Source organism: Equus caballus, chromosome 6 (assembly GCF_041296265.1).
Source record: "Equus caballus isolate H_3958 breed thoroughbred chromosome 6, TB-T2T, whole genome shotgun sequence".
NCBI classification, from domain to species: domain Eukaryota; kingdom Metazoa; phylum Chordata; class Mammalia; order Perissodactyla; family Equidae; genus Equus; species Equus caballus.
The window spans coordinates 15,672,450-15,687,618 of NC_091689.1; the positions used below are offsets into that span (position 1 = coordinate 15,672,450).

At 44.7% G+C, this 15,169-nt stretch overlaps 1 protein-coding gene across 19 annotated transcripts in view; it reads left to right on the forward strand.

Annotated features, from left to right (window-relative positions):
- The first annotated feature begins 593 nt into the window (after nucleotides 1-593).
- The window catches only part of AGFG1 (ArfGAP with FG repeats 1), an 82,799-nt gene continuing 68,223 nt past the window's right edge, over nucleotides 594-15,169 (forward strand). For 8 of the 19 annotated variants that reach the window (XM_023642474.2, XM_070269414.1, XM_023642475.2 and 5 more), the window contains exon 1: nucleotides 683-1,110. In XM_023642474.2, coding sequence (XP_023498242.1) covers nucleotides 944-1,110 — 167 coding nt within the window. In that variant the 5' untranslated portion in view covers nucleotides 683-943. Of the gene's footprint in view, nucleotides 1,111-1,355; nucleotides 1,969-15,169 lie in introns of those variants that run through there. The other 11 variants (XM_023642478.2, XM_070269422.1, XM_070269425.1 and 8 more) reach the window with 8 other exon arrangements.

A 15,169-nucleotide genomic window follows, 5' to 3' on the forward strand; every position in this document is an offset into this window, starting at 1 on the left:
GCCATGGATGCTCGGATGACGTGGGCTTCCACGCGTAGCAGTGGTCCTCAGCTCTGCTGATTTCATGTCTCTACCACCGCTCCACATTTGGCAACGCCTGGGGATTTCTGGTAGCCATAACTAGGGAGGTGGGGGGAGATCGTTCTGGCAACTAGTGGGTAAAGGCCAGGGATGCTGCCCCATATCCTACAATGCATAGGACAGCCCCTACACCAAAAACTTATCTAGTCCCAAACGTCCATAGTGGCAAAGTTGAGAAACTCTGATACAGAGAGAAGAGCAAGGGTCTTGGGTCCAAAGGGAGCTTCGCGGTACAAAGGGAAATCCAGTGTGGCTGAGTAAACCAGGATGAAGCGAGAGAGGCAGGCTGGGCTAGATGATGGAGAGCGTTTTTGGGCACCGTGGGGAACTTGGAATTGTCCCCAAAGCAGTGCGCAGCCCTTGGAGAGTTTTACGCAGGAGACGAGAGTAACCCATGCAATGCGCTTAGCATATACAAGCGCTCAATAAATACTGTCATCATCATCCTCGCGCCTTCTCTGGTTGGCCCCAGCCGGAACCCAGGCCTCGGCGCGGCCGCAGTAACTCCTCCCGGCCAGCAGAGGGCGCGGGCCGGCACTTGGCCCGAGGCCGCCCGGGGCGGGCCTCCTCTTGCCGTCCCCCTTCCTCGTCTCTCCCCCTCAGGAGAAGTCGGGAAGGTGGCGGCGGCGGCGGCGACGGTTGTCCCGGCCGGGCCGGTTGGTGTGGCCGTCAGCTCGCGCTCCGCAGCGTCCGCGCCGCGCCCAGCCCGGTCGAGTCGAGCCGCGGCGGCCAGGTCGGCGCGGGCGGCGCGCGCTGACGGAGGGCGGCGGCCGCGGCCAGGGCGGCCCGTGGGACCGCGGGCCCCCGGCGCAGCGCCGCCCGGCTCCCGGCCCTGCCGGCCTCCTCCCTCGGCGCCGCGGCCATGGCGGCCAGCGCGAAGCGGAAGCAGGAGGAGAAGCACCTGAAGATGCTGCGGGACATGACCGGCCTCCCGCACAACCGCAAGTGCTTCGACTGCGACCAGAGGGGCCCCACCTACGTGAACATGACGGTCGGCTCCTTCGTCTGTACCTCCTGCTCCGGCAGCCTGTGAGTGCCGGCCGCCGGGCGGGCGGGGGGCCCTTCCCCGGGCCGCGGGCCCTGCGGGGGTCGGGGCGGGGGCGGCCGTTGGGGCGCGGGCTCGCGGGCGGGGCGGCGGCGAGCGGCGGGCGGGATGCGCTCGGCCGCCGGGCTGGGGATGCGCTTTCAGTTTCGCAGGGCGAGGGTCCAGGCTCCGGGCAGCCTTCGTGGGTGGGGCGTGGGCGGGGTTGGGGTCGGCAGGGGGCGCCCCGGGCGCGCATCTCTGGTCCCCGCGGAGCCGGCGCCGCCTCCCCAGGGCCTCCGCTCCCCGGGGCGCTGACCCGCCGGGGCTGTGGGGGAAGGACGGGAGGAGGCTGGGGAGGGCCGTGCGGGTCCTTTGTGCGCCCCGCCTCTCGGCGGCCGGGGCGCGGCGGTCCCAGCGAGGCACCTGCCGGGCGCCGTGGAGGGGGTGGGGGAGATGCTGGGGTGGGAGAGAGCAGGGACGTGGCCTGGGCTTTTATTCCTCGGGTCGAGAGTCCCTAGGTCACTAGGAGAAAGCAGGCACTTAGCAATAGTAGCGGGCTTAAAAGGTCTTGATGGCTGAGATGTGAATCCCAAGGGAAAAAGTTGGAGAGGATTAATTGCGAGAGAGGAAGGTGGAGAAACCGAGGTGAGGTTGTGGGGTTTTAGCTTTATGGTCCAGAGAGTCTCGAAGAGTTTGGGGGAAAGTTTTAACGGAAATAAGGTACTAACTAGAAGCTGTGTCATTCTAAATATGGTGGTGGTATGTGTGAGACTCCTCTATCAATACCCGAGTGTCCTGGCTGTATACAGACATGGGGAGAGATGGAAAGACAGCATTGTTTCAGAACGTGAACTGGTGGGATGGTTTGTATTTGTTTTTCTTTGCTTCATTACGCTTTGTTTTGATAAGATTTTTGTTGCTGTGAAATTTCCTTTGGAAAGTTTGCAGGTGATTTTGGGACTGATGATAAGTTGCTTTTATGCAGTAATTCAAAGTAAATTATTGACGAAGTGGTAGTTACTAAATATTCTCAAAGCCTTTGTTGTTCCAAAACATCTACTTAAGTTCTTTCATTTGTACCATTCCCTCGAATAAAGTATTTGGTACCCCCCCAAAAAAACTTCTGTAAGATTAATATGGAGACAAAGTATGTAATATATGAGAAAACTCGTATTTGAAAAATGCAGGACATGCCTGGTAGTGTACGATTTCCTTTTTTTTTTAATTGGGTGAAGAAGCATTCTCAGTCTTTCATGACTGTTATTTCTTCAGCAAACATGTTTTGGGTGCCTGCTAGGTTCTAAGTGAAACCTTGGAGTGTGCTGATAAATACAGCAAAATCCTTGTTCTCTTGGTGCTTACATTCTAGTGGGGGAGGTGGTAATACATAAGTAATTAAGTGAGAAAAATGTCAGGGGTAAGTATGCGCTAAAATGGTATGAAGCACTCTAAGAAGCTGACAGTTAGTGATATTATTGAATTACGACAGAATCCTAGAGCTAGGTGGTATCTACGAGATAATCTGGGTCATGATTTTCATTTACAGATAAAGTTAAATGGCTTATGTTGCGCAACTTTGGTTTTAAAATGAAACCAATAGTCCCGTTTGTTTTAAGTGTATTTGACTTTTATTATGTATGAAATAAGGTTCTCTGATACATTTAAAGTGTTTGGTTTAAAAAAAATATATATAGGGGCTGGCCCCGTGGCCAAGTGGTTAAGTTCTCGCACAGAGGTAGCACCACTCATTAAGCCATGCTGAGGCGGCGTCCCACGTAGCAGAGCCAGAAGGACCTACAACTAGACTACAAAACTAGATACTGGGGGGTTTTGGGGAGAAAAAGGAGGGAAAAAAAAGAAGATTGGCAACAGATGTTAGCTCAGGTGCCAATCTTTATAAAAACAAAAAAAATATGTATATATTTACTGCTCTGGATTTCTGACAGTTCTTTGTAAGTATAGCAGGGCAACATTTAGTTTATTGCAGCAAATGTATTTTATCGAGAAATATTTCTTCCTAGGTTCCACATTTCAGAAACATCCTGTATAAAAGGATGTCTCAGTATGGTGACAATTGTTTATTTTAATGGGATTTAATCTGTAATAGATAGGACTTCATATGTCTGTTTAGTGGTGATTCCACAAATATTTGTTGCTCACTTGGCTTTGTTATACACTGTTAGAGGCACTGGTGTTTCTTGGATTCTACTATCCTTAAGAAGCTTACTTTCTAAGTATGTAAACATGGTTACAGTACATTGTAATGTTTTCTCTGAATGAGCTATCCATGAAATATGTAAGTGGATGGGGAAAGCTTCACAGAGGATTTGATGCCTGAGCAAAGACAAGATCCACGTGGCAGGCGGGTTCCTGTAGTTGAAAGAACATGTGCTTATGAGCTAGATAAACCTGGTTTTGAATTCTGGCTCCACTTATTAGCTATGTGGTATTGAGAATGTCACTCAGTCCCTTTAAGCTTGAGCTTTCTCATCTGTGAAATGGTGAGGATAAGGTTTACTTTGTAGATTTTGGATGTAGATTAGTTTTCAATATTAGAGATAATGTGTGTTTAACCTCTCACACAATGCCTGAACATAAGAGCTCCTCTCTGGGAGGAGAGGACATTCCGTGAGTAGGGAACAATACGTGAAAGACATTGAAATGAGAAGCACCCTTGTAAAAATCTGTCAGTTTTGATTTTTTAGATGTGTAACTTAAAACCTGAGTCAAATTGGTTTAAAAATATGACGGGAATTTATCATTTGGTTTTAAGTAAGACTTTATTCAGTGGCTTAATAATGTTGCCTAGATTTCCCTCTTCCAAAGGTGGCTGCCTCCAGCTCCTGGAGCTACATACTGCCTTAATTTTATATTGTTATTCCAACTCTTCCAGAAGTTCTGCAGTTCACTTTGGGTTAGCTTAGGTCATATGGCTTCCTTGAACCAGTGCCCTGATTTGACACGTGTTCTGTGCTGACTTCATTGGAACAAGGATCCTCAAATAGAGTTCCCAAATCAGAAATCTTGGATTTGGGGGAAGGAAGGAATGGATGCTGGGTCAAATGTCTGCTGCAGAGATATTGAAGGGACAGTAACTCCTGAGGATTTTTTTCTTTGAAAAGCAATAATGTAGGAAAATAATTTAAGAAGAATAATGTAACTATTGAGTTTAGTAATAATTATATGTTTGCTATTTAGATGACATGGTATAATGGGAAGAATATAAATTTTGGAGTCAGATCTGTTTTTGTTTTATTTTTTTTTGAGGAAGATTAGCCCTGAGCTAACATCTGCTGCCAGTCCTCCTCCTTTTTTTAGCTGAGGAAGACTGGCCCTGAGCTAACATTTGTGCCCATCTTCCTCTACTTTATGTGTGGGACGCCTACCACAGCATGGCTTGCCAGGCGGTGCCGTGTCTGCACCTGGGATCTGAACCGGTGAACCCGGGTCCGCCCAAGCGAAACGTGCGCACTTAACCGCTGAGCCACTGGGCCGGCCCCTGGAGTCAGATTTTCACATTGCCACTAACTTTATGACTTAGAGCAAGGTATGAAGCCAGGCCACTATGTGCAGGTTGGCCTGGATCCATCCTCTCATCCTCAAAGTTTCTTTATTTCTGAAAAGAAGATGATAATATATAGCTTACAGTTGTACAATAGTACAATTAAATGGTACAGTTAATTGAATATTTATTGAAGACATACTGTATTCAAGGATGGGGCTAAGCAGTGGATATACAAATATGAAATAAGGCGTGCTAGCTACCATTCAGAAACCTCGATTTGCTGAGAAATGCTGATACACAGGAATGGTATCTCCCATCATGAATTCTAAATTTTAGGAGAGTCACACACCTTTTATCATTCATTTAGCAAGATCTCTGTTCAAGTAAATTGAACAAGCATCTTATTGTTAATATTACTAGACCCACAGCTAATCTTTTCTTTCTTCTTTTCCCAGAGACTGTCCTGTATGTTTGTATGATGTTCACTCAGATTATATAACTGAATTCAGATTGTGAAACTTTAAAATAGACTTTAGATTTAGGTACAGTTAAACTATTTGTTATTGAGGCAGATAGGGAGTGTTCCAAGAGATTAATTTGTTACTTTCTGGTTCTGTCTACAGAAGTATTTAAAATTATGAATGGACATTCCTTTATAGCCAACAATAAAACATTACCTTCATGTTAAAGAACTTTTAGTTCAAGACTAGTTTTAGACCAAATTATTTGTTTTGTATAGACTAACACTGATGCAATCAGTAAATAGTTTAAGAATTGTTTTATCCTTAAACAATGATTCATGAATTTTTCAGAGGGGGTTTAGATAAAATAAAAAATAATATTTGAGAAACATTGTGTTCCTCTTTAATACCTCTATGTTATGTGGACAGTTGCATTTAAACTTAAAATTTCACGGGTGGATAAATGTAGCTGGACAGTGACTTACATTCTAGTGCAACTCTTATGGTGAATCTTTTTTTTTTTTTTTTTTTTTTTTTTTTTTTTTTTTTTTTTTTTTTATTAATGTTATGATAGATTACAACCTTGTGAGATTTCAGTTGTACATTTTTGTTAGTCATGTTGTGGGTACACCACTTCCCCCTCCGTACCCTCCCCCCACCCCCCCTTTTCCCTGGTAACCACCGATCAGATCTCCTTATCAATATGCTAATTTCCACCTATGAGTGGAGTCATATAGAGTTCGTCTTTCTCTGACTGACTTATTTCGCTTAACATAATGCCCTCGAGGTCCATCCACATTGTTGTGAATGGGCCAATTTCGTCTTTTTTTATGGCTGAGTAGTATTCCATTGTGTATATATACCACATCTTCTTTATCCAATCATCAGTTTCTGGGCATGTAGGCTGGTTCCACGTCTTGGCTATTGTAAATAATGCTGCGATGAACATAGGGGTGCAACGGACTCTTGAGATATCTGATATCAGGTTCTTAGGATAGATACCCAGTAATGGGATGGCTGGGTCATAGGGTATTTCTATTTTTAACTTTTTGAGAAATCTCCATACTGTTTTCCATAGTGGCTGTACCAGTTTGCATTCCCACCAACAGTGTATGAGGGTTCCTCTTTCTCCACAACCTCTCCAACATTTGTCGCTCTTGGTTTTGGGTGTTTTTGCCAATCTAACGGGGGTAAGGTGATATCTTAGTGTAGTTTTGATTTGCATTTCCCTGATGATTAGCGATGATGAACATCTTTTCATGTGTCTATTGGCCATATTCATATCTTCTTTTGAGAAATGTCTGTTCATGTCCTCTGCCCATTTTTTGATCGGGTTGTTTGTTTTTTTGTTGTTAAGCAGTGTGAGTTCTTTGTATATTATGGAGATTAACCCTTTGTCGGATAAGTGGCTTGTAAATATTTTTTCCCAATTAGTGAGCTGTTTTTTTGTTTCAATCCTGTTTTCCCTTGCCTTGAAGAAGCTCTTTAGTCTGATGAAGTCCCATTTGTTTATTCTTTCTATTGTTTCCCTCAACTGAGGAGTTACAGTGTCCGAAAAGATTCTTTTGAAACTGATGTCAAAGAGTGTACTGCCTATATTCTCTTCCAAAAGACTTATTGTCTCAGGCCTAATCTTTAGGTCTTTGATCCATTTTGAGTTTATTTTGGTGTGTGGTGAAAAAGAATGGTCAATTTTCAATCTTTTGCATGTGGCTGTCCAGTTTTCCCAGCACCATTTGTTGAAGAGACTTTCTTTTCTCCATTGTAGGCCCTCTGCTCCTTTGTCGAAGATTAGCTGTCCATAGATGTGTGGTTTTATCTCTGGGCTTTCAATTCTGTTCCATTGATCTGTGGACCTGTTTTTGTACCAGTACCATGCTGTTTTGATCACTGTAGCTTTGTAGTATGTTTTGAAATCGGGGATTGTGATTCCGCCGGCTTTGTTTTTCTTGCTCAGGATTGCTTTAGCAATTCGCGGTCTTTTGTTGCCCCATATGAATTTTAGGATTGTTTGTTCAATTTCTGTGAAGAATGTTCTTGGGATTCTGATTGGGATAGCATTGAACCTGTATATTGCTTTAGGTAGTATGGACATTTTAACTATGTTTATTCTTCCAATCCATGTGCAAGGAATGTTTTTCCATCTCTTTATGTCATCGCCTATTTCTTTCAAGAAAGTCTTGTAGTTTTCATTGTATAGATCCTTCACTTCCTTGGTTAAGTTTATCCCAAGGTATTTTATTCTTTTCGTTGCGATTGTGAATGGGATAGAGTTCTTGAGTTCTTTTTCTGTTAGTTTATTGTTAGTGTATAGAAATGCTACTGATTTATGCACGTTAATTTTATACCCTGCTACTTTGCTGTAGTTGTTGATTATTTCTAATAGTTTTTCTGTGGATTCTTTGGGGTTTTCTATGTATAAGATCATGTCGTCTGCAAACAACGAGAGTTTTACTTCTTCGTTACCTATTTGGATTCCTTTTATTTCTTTTTCCTGCCGAATTGCTCTGGCCAGCACCTCCAGAACTATGTTGAATAGGAGTGGTGAAAGTGGGCACCCTTGTCTTGTTCCTGTCCTCAGAGGGATGGCTTTCAGCTTTTGTCCATTGAGTATGATGTTGGCTGTGGGTCTATCATATATGGCCTTTATTATGTTGAGGTACTTTCCTTCTATACCCATTTTACTGAGGGTTTTTATCATAAATGGGTGTTGGATCTTGTCGAATGCTTTCTCTGCATCTATTGAGATGATCATGTGGTTTTTGGTTTTCATTTTGTTGATGTAGTGTATCACGTTGATTGACTTGCGGATGTTGAACCATCCCTGTGTCCCTGGTATAAATCCCACTTGATCATGGTGTATAATCTTTTTGATGTATTGCTGTAATCGGTTAGCCAAAATTTTGTTGAGGATTTTTGCATCTATGTTCATCAGTGATATCGGCCTGTAGTTCTCCTTCTTTGTGTTGTCCTTGTCAGGTTTGGGGATCAGAGTGATGTTGGCTTCATAGAATGTGTTAGGGAGTTCTCCATCTTTCTCAATTTTCTGGAACAGTTTGAGGAGAATAGGTATTAAGTCTTCTTTGAATGTTTGGTAGAATTCTCCAGAGAAGCCGTCTGGTCCTGGACTCTTATTTTTGGGGAGGTTTTTGATTACCGTTTCTATTTCCTTACTTGTGATTGGTCTATTCAGATTCTCCATTTCTTCCTGATTCAGTTTGGGGAGATTGTAGGAGTCTAGGAATTTGTCCATTTCTTCCAGGTTGTTCAATTTGTTGGCATATAGTTTTTCATAGTATTCTCTTATGATCTCTTGTATTTCATTGGTATCTGTTGTGATTTCTCCTCTGTCATTCCTGATTTTATTAATTTGCGATTTCTCTCTTCTTTTCTTGGTGAGTCTGGCTAGGGGTTTGTCAATTTTGTTAATTCTTTCGAAGAACCAACTCTTTGTTTCATTGATCCTTTCTATTGTCTTTTTTGTTTCAATATCGTTTATTTCTGCTCTTATTTTTATTATTTCCCTCCTTCTACTGACTCTGGGCCTTGTTTGTTCTTCTTTTTCTAGTTCTGTTAGGTGTCGTTTGAGGTTGCTTACGTGAGCTTTTTCTTGTTTAGTGAGGTGAGCCTGTATTGCGATGAATTTCCCTCTTAGGACTGCTTTTGCTGCATCCCAAATGATTTGGTATGTCGTGTTCTCATTTTCATTTGTCTCCAGATAATATTTGATTTCTTCTTTAATTTCTTCAATGATCCATTGTTTGTTGAGAAGCGTGTTGTTTAGTCTCCACATTTTTGCACCTTTCTCTGCTTTTTTCTTGTAGTTGATTTCTAGTTTAATAGCGTTATGATCAGAAAAGATGCTTGATATTATTTCAACTCTCTTGTATTTATTGATGTTTGCTTTGGTTCCCAAAATATGGTCAATCCTTGAGAATGTTCCATGTGCACTTGAGAAGAATGTGTAACCTGCTGTTTTTGGATGAAGTGTTCTATATATATCTATTAAGTCCATCTGGTCTAATTTTTCATTTAATTCTATTATTTCCTTGTTGATTTTCTGTCTGGATGTTCTGTCCATTGGTGTTAATGGTGTGTTGAGGTCCCCTACTATTATTGTATTGTTGTTGATGTCTTCTTTTAGTTCTATTAAGAGTTGCTTTACAAATTTTGGTGCTCCTGTGTTGGGTGCGTATATATTTATAAGTGTTATGTCTTCTTGGTGGAGAGTCCCTTTTATCATTATATACTGTCCCTCTTTGTCTTTCTTTATCTGTTTTGCTTTGAAATCTACCTTGTCTGATATTAGTATAGCGACACCTGCTTTCTTTTGTTCATTATTAGCTTGGAGTATTGTTCTCCATCCCTTCACTCTGAGTCTGTGTTTGTCTTTGGGGCTGAGGTGTGTTTCCTGGAGGCAGCATATTGTTGGATCTTGTTCTTTGATCCATCCTGCCACTCTGTGTCTTTTGATTGGGGAGTTCAATCCATTTACATTTAGAGTGATTATTGAGACGTGGGGACCTACCACTACCATTTTGTGTCTTGTTTTCCGGTTTTCTTCAGTTTCCTTTGTTTCTCGTCCCATGGTTTAATCTGTTCTGATGTAGAGCTGCTACTCTCTGTTGTTGTCCTTCTACTTATCTCCTCTGCTCTTGGTTTTGTAGCCCCTTTCCTTTTTTGGATTTTTCAGGAATGAGGGTTTTCCTGAGGATTTCCTGAAGAGGAGGTTTTGTGGCAATGAACTCCCTTAATTTTTGTTTATCTGGGAAAGTTTTTATTTCTCCATCGTATTTGAAGGATATTTTCGCTGGGTAGAGAATTCTCGGCTGTAGGTTTTTGTCCTTCAGATTTTTGAATATATCATTCCACTCTCTTCTAGCCTGTAAAGTTTCTGCTGAGAAATCTGCTGATAGCCTGATGGGGGTTCCTTTGTAGGTTAGTTTCTTTTGCCTGGCTGTCCTTAATATTTTCTCCTTGTCGTTGACTTTTGCTAGCTTCACTACTATATGCCGTGGAGTTGGTCTTCTTGCATTGATAAAGTTTGGAGATCTATTGGCTTCTGTCACCTGAAGATCCATCTCCCTCACCAGATTTGGGAAGTTCTCAGCCATTATTTCTTTGAATAGGTTTTCTGCCCCTTTCTCCTTCTCTTCTCCCTCTGGTATACCTATAATCCTTACGTTGCATCTCCTAATTGTGTCTGATAATTCTCGGAGAGTTTCTTCATTTCTTTTAAGTCTTGCTTCTCTCTCCTCCTCTGCCTGCAACAATTCTATATTGCCATCTTCCAAATTGCTAATTCTTTCCTCCATATTATCGGCCCTACTGTTCAGAGCATCTAGATTTTTCTTAATCTCCTCTATTGTGTTCTTCATTTCCAATATTTCTGTTTGGTTCTTCTTTATCGTATCAAACTCTTTTGTGACATAGCTCCTGAACTCGTTGAGTTGTCGGTCAGAATTCTCTCTTAACTCAGTGAGTATTTTAATGATGGCTGTTTTGAAGTCATCATCATTTAGGTTATATATCTCATTTTCTTTGGGATTGTTTTCTGTGTATTTGTTACTTTCTTTCTGTTCTGGAGATTTAATGTATTTTTTCATATTGCTTGATGATGTTGATTTGTGCCTCCGCATGGAGATAGAGTTTAGTTGCTCCTTTCACTTGTTTCAGCTGCTGCGGTGGGGGGAGCAGCTGTTTATACTTCACCAACCAGGAACCCTGTCCGTAGTTGCTAACTGGGCCTGGGCCCCTCTTCGTAGCCACAGTGGCCCTTTGGATTCCCTCCTCTGCCGTGGGGGCCGTCACGGGGGGCTTCAGGCTGCAGGGGCCTACTGTTGTTGCCCACCTAGATGCGCTCTCTCCTTGGGGTCTGCAACGGTGTTATGGGCTTTTCCAGCGGCCAGGGGTGGGATCACTTATATTTGTCGCTCCGTTGCTGTCGGCACCCACCAAATCTCACTTGTCCTCTATGGGTCGCAGGAGAGCTATTGGCATCTTCTACAGTCTGTGGTTAGTACACCTAGCTATGCTGCTTTTGCCCTGGGGTCTTCCAGCCTTGTGGCTGGCGGCTGGGTGCCTTCTACTGGTGCTGTGCAGAGGCTTTCCCTAAGGCTTCTGTGAGCCTGTAGGGTTTCCCCCTAGGCTACTAAGCTGGGTCTCTGGAACTCTCTCCAGCCCCAGTCCTCTCCGAGATCTCCGGCAATCCCTAGCCTCACCCGGTGGGCAACGGCAGCTGGGGGTCGCCCCGTCCTCTGGGCTTCTCTCCGGGCCTCTGCCGGGAGCTCTGAATGCTCAGCGTGGCCCCTCTGCTACCGGCAGACAGAGAGTTTTGTCTGCTGCCTGGCGGAGCTCCGGCGCTTCCCCTCCGGGTCGCCGGACCCGCCTTTGAAAGTTCCCCCGCCCCGGTCCTCTCCGAGATCTCCGGCAATCCCTAGTCCCACGGGGCGGGCAACAGCAGCTGGGGGACGCCCCGCCCACTGGGCTTCTGTCCGAGCCTCTGCCGGGAGCCCTGAATGCTGGGCGTGGCCCCTCTGCTAATGGCAGACAGAGAGTTTTGTCTGCTGCCTGGCGGAGCTCCGGCGCTTCCCCTCCGGGTCGCCGGACCCGCCTTTGAAAGTTCCCCCGCCCCGGTCTTCTCCGAGATCTCCGGCAATCCCTAGTCCCGCGGGGCGGGCAACGGCAGCTGGGGGTCGCCCCGCCCTCTGGGCTTCTCTCCGGGCCTCTGCCGGGAGCCCTGAGTGCTCAGCGTGGCCCCTCTGCTACCGGCAGACAGAGAGTTTTGTCTGCTGCCTGGCGGAGCTCCGGCGCTTCCCCACCGGGTCGCCGGATGCGCCTTTGAAAGTTCCCCCGCCCCGGTCCTCTCCGAGATCTCCGGCAATCCCTAGTCCCCCGGGGCGGGCAACGGCAGCTGGGGGTCGCCCCGCCCTCTGGGCTTCTCTCCGGGCCTCTGCCGGAAGCCCTGAGTGCTCAGCGTGGCCCCTCTGCTACTGGCAGACAGAGAGTTTTGTCTGCTGCCTGGCGGAGCTCCGGCGCTTCCCCACCGGGTCGCCGGATGCGCCTTTGAAAGTTCCCCCCGCCCCGGTCCTCTCCGAGATCTCCGGCAATCCCTAGTCCCCCGGGGCGGGCAACGGCAGCTGGGGGTCGCCCCGCCCTCTGGGCTTCTCTCCGGGCCTCTGCCGGGAGCCCTGAGTGCTCAGCGTGGCCCCTCTGCTACTGGCAGACAGAGAGTTTTGTCTGCTGCCTGGCGGAGCTCCGGCGCTTCCCCACCGGGTCGCCGGATGCGCCTTTGAAAGTTCCCCCGCCCCGGTCCTCTCCGAGATCTCCGGCAATCCCTAGTCCCCCGGGGCGGGCGTCTCTCTGGGACCCTCCGGGCGCCCCGAGCACCAGGCTGGGTCTCCCCGCCAATGGCGGGGAGAGACTCTCCCCGCGGGCTCAGGTGTGCAACTCCAAAGTTTCCCTCTGCGTTTAGGAGTAATTGCAGGGGGTTTAAGTAGGGTTCTGGTCACCTGTTTCCACCGTCGCTCCTCTGTTGTGTTCTCGCTCCTGCCCTAGATGTGTGTGGATCCTCTGGGGGCGTCCGTTGGAAGAAAGCCGCTTGCGGGTACTAGGCTGCCCGTCGGGGTCGGAGAGTTTTCACCTATTTCCACATCCTCCCGGAGGAAAGTCCGTCCGCCTTCCGATGTATAGTCGCGTGGGTGTCTCAGACGTCCTGAGATGCTGTCTGGATATCCTTTGTCAAGCGATAAGTGTCCAAATAATTGTAGACTCGAAGGGCGAGAGACAAAGAGGACTACTCACGGCGCCATCTTGGAATCCCCTATCCTCCTTTTTTCATGGTGAATCTTTATTGCAAGAATTTTCACTTTTTAAGTTTAAAGCTGGACAAGTGAAAAGAGGCATTTAGTTTGTTATTTTGCAGTTATTAACATTAGAGTGGATTGTAATTAATACCCTTTAGGAGCTCTGTTTATAACATTCAGGACCTCATGAGGTCACAGTGGCCAGTAAATATCCTTAATTCCTTGTCCAGTTCTTTTAGTACGCTAATGTGCCTACATTCAGGGAGATATTTTGACAATGTAGTACAATTTCAATTCAGTGTAAGTGGGAAAACTATTTGATACTTTTCCAATGGTGAAGGACAGAATTTTTTTTAAAGCAGATATTAAGTGCCAGGCACTAGTACATGTACTGCGGATGCAACAAAGTGTTTATTGGAATGAAAAATATAATAGTAACGATTAGTAGCATTTATTGAGTGCTAGCTGTGTGTCAGGCCTTGTTCTAGTAACAATCAGGAGGAAAGTACTGTAACCCCTGCCCAACTTTAAATGGTAAGATTAGCATACACTCTTAATGCTTTGCTGTGATGCTCTGCTTGATATTGGGATCCAGACTCATGCCACTTCCACCACAAGTGAATGGATAAGGAGTTCCAGTGGATTATTATAAATTGTTGTGAATTCTGTATTTTGGGGATTTAAATGGTAGATTTTACTTCATTGGCTTTTAAAAGGCAGGACAGATAGTTTATGAATGTATCATACATTTTTGTTTTATAGCTGTGTCATGCTTTATTTTTAAAAGAGCTTCTTAGCTTCAAGTGTGTGTTCTTAACTTTTAATTTTATTCAGAAACTGCTGTTGTGTATTGTGAGTGCAGTGGGAATGTGGAAAAAGAATGCGAAATACCTGTTCTTTTGAATTTGGCATATCTGTACTGCCATGAGTAATTCTGTTGCTATTTTCTGTATTGGGATTTTAATTAAAACCCCTCGTTCTACACGTTCAGGGTTGATAGGATTGATAGTGGTTAGGTTTATCAAAAAAGTCAATTAAAGCAAGCAATCATAAAAAAATATTTATATATATGTGTGTATATATATATATAACTTAGGTTTTTTATTTTAACATATAATTCTTAATTTGCCAGAACTTTTAGGTAACACCTAGGACTTCGGCTGTAGTTCCACTGATTAAATTCTTTGTCCCCTCGATATAACCCAGACTCACATTGTGGTGTTCATGATTTTTGGAATTTTGTTACTTTTTAAAGTAGTTTTCAGTGCTGAATTGTTCTAGATCTTTTTTTCAGTCTTAGAATTTTTGTTCACAGTTAAATTCAGCTTTTCATAGTGACTCGATTTAGTTAAATCTCTAAACTACTTCACTTAGTTTTCATGGAAACTATTCTCACTTCTGTCAGTGTGTCACATAATATTCAGTTAAACTATATATTTACTGAATATTACAAACTATATCACCAAGAATGATACCACTCTCGATAAGCATAAAACTCAGTTGGAAAGAGCAGGAGAGAGTGGTCTTCTAGCCATGAATGTTCATTGTGCAATAGGCATTTGCTCTGGGTTTGTCAGCGCGAAGGAGAAACATGGATTCATCCTGCAAATTGATTAAGAGGGGCTCTTCTCTAGTGCTGTAAGCACTTTCTGTCCTAGGAAAACTCCAGCATACAGGATGTGGTGACATCATTTGCATGTAACTTGGTGCAAAGGCATCATTTTCATATCAAGTTTGTCTCTGATCGTCTCATTAGTCTGTGATTTTTGGCACAATGTGATTGTAAACACTTTGATGTTTAGTCAGTTCTAAAGTAGTGGTTGTACGATTTGTCTAGATTAAATTTATATTAAAACTTCAAATATTATCAGTGAGCTGGATTTATTTATTTATTTGAGGAAGGTTAGCCCTGAGCTAACATCTGTGCCCGTTTACCTCTATTTTATCTGTGGGACGCCTGCCACAGTGTGGCTTGATAAGTGGTGCGTAGGTCTGTGCCTGGGATCTGAACTGGCGAACCCCGTGCTGCCACAGGGCAGCACGTGAACTTAACTGCTGCACCACCGGACTGGCCCCAGTGCGTTGGATTATAAGTAAAAAGAATTAAAACATTCTTGTAAGGAACTTGGTGACCTCTGTACCTCACTGTAGAAAGCTTTGCCTCTTTAGAAACCTTTATATATATTCCAGTATCACTGATATTTTCAGTCTAATGCTCACATTCCTGAGAAACTCCTGTGGACATATTCAGGACTAGGTGCCATTGCCCTTCCTGTTTTCTCCCCCAACTCAA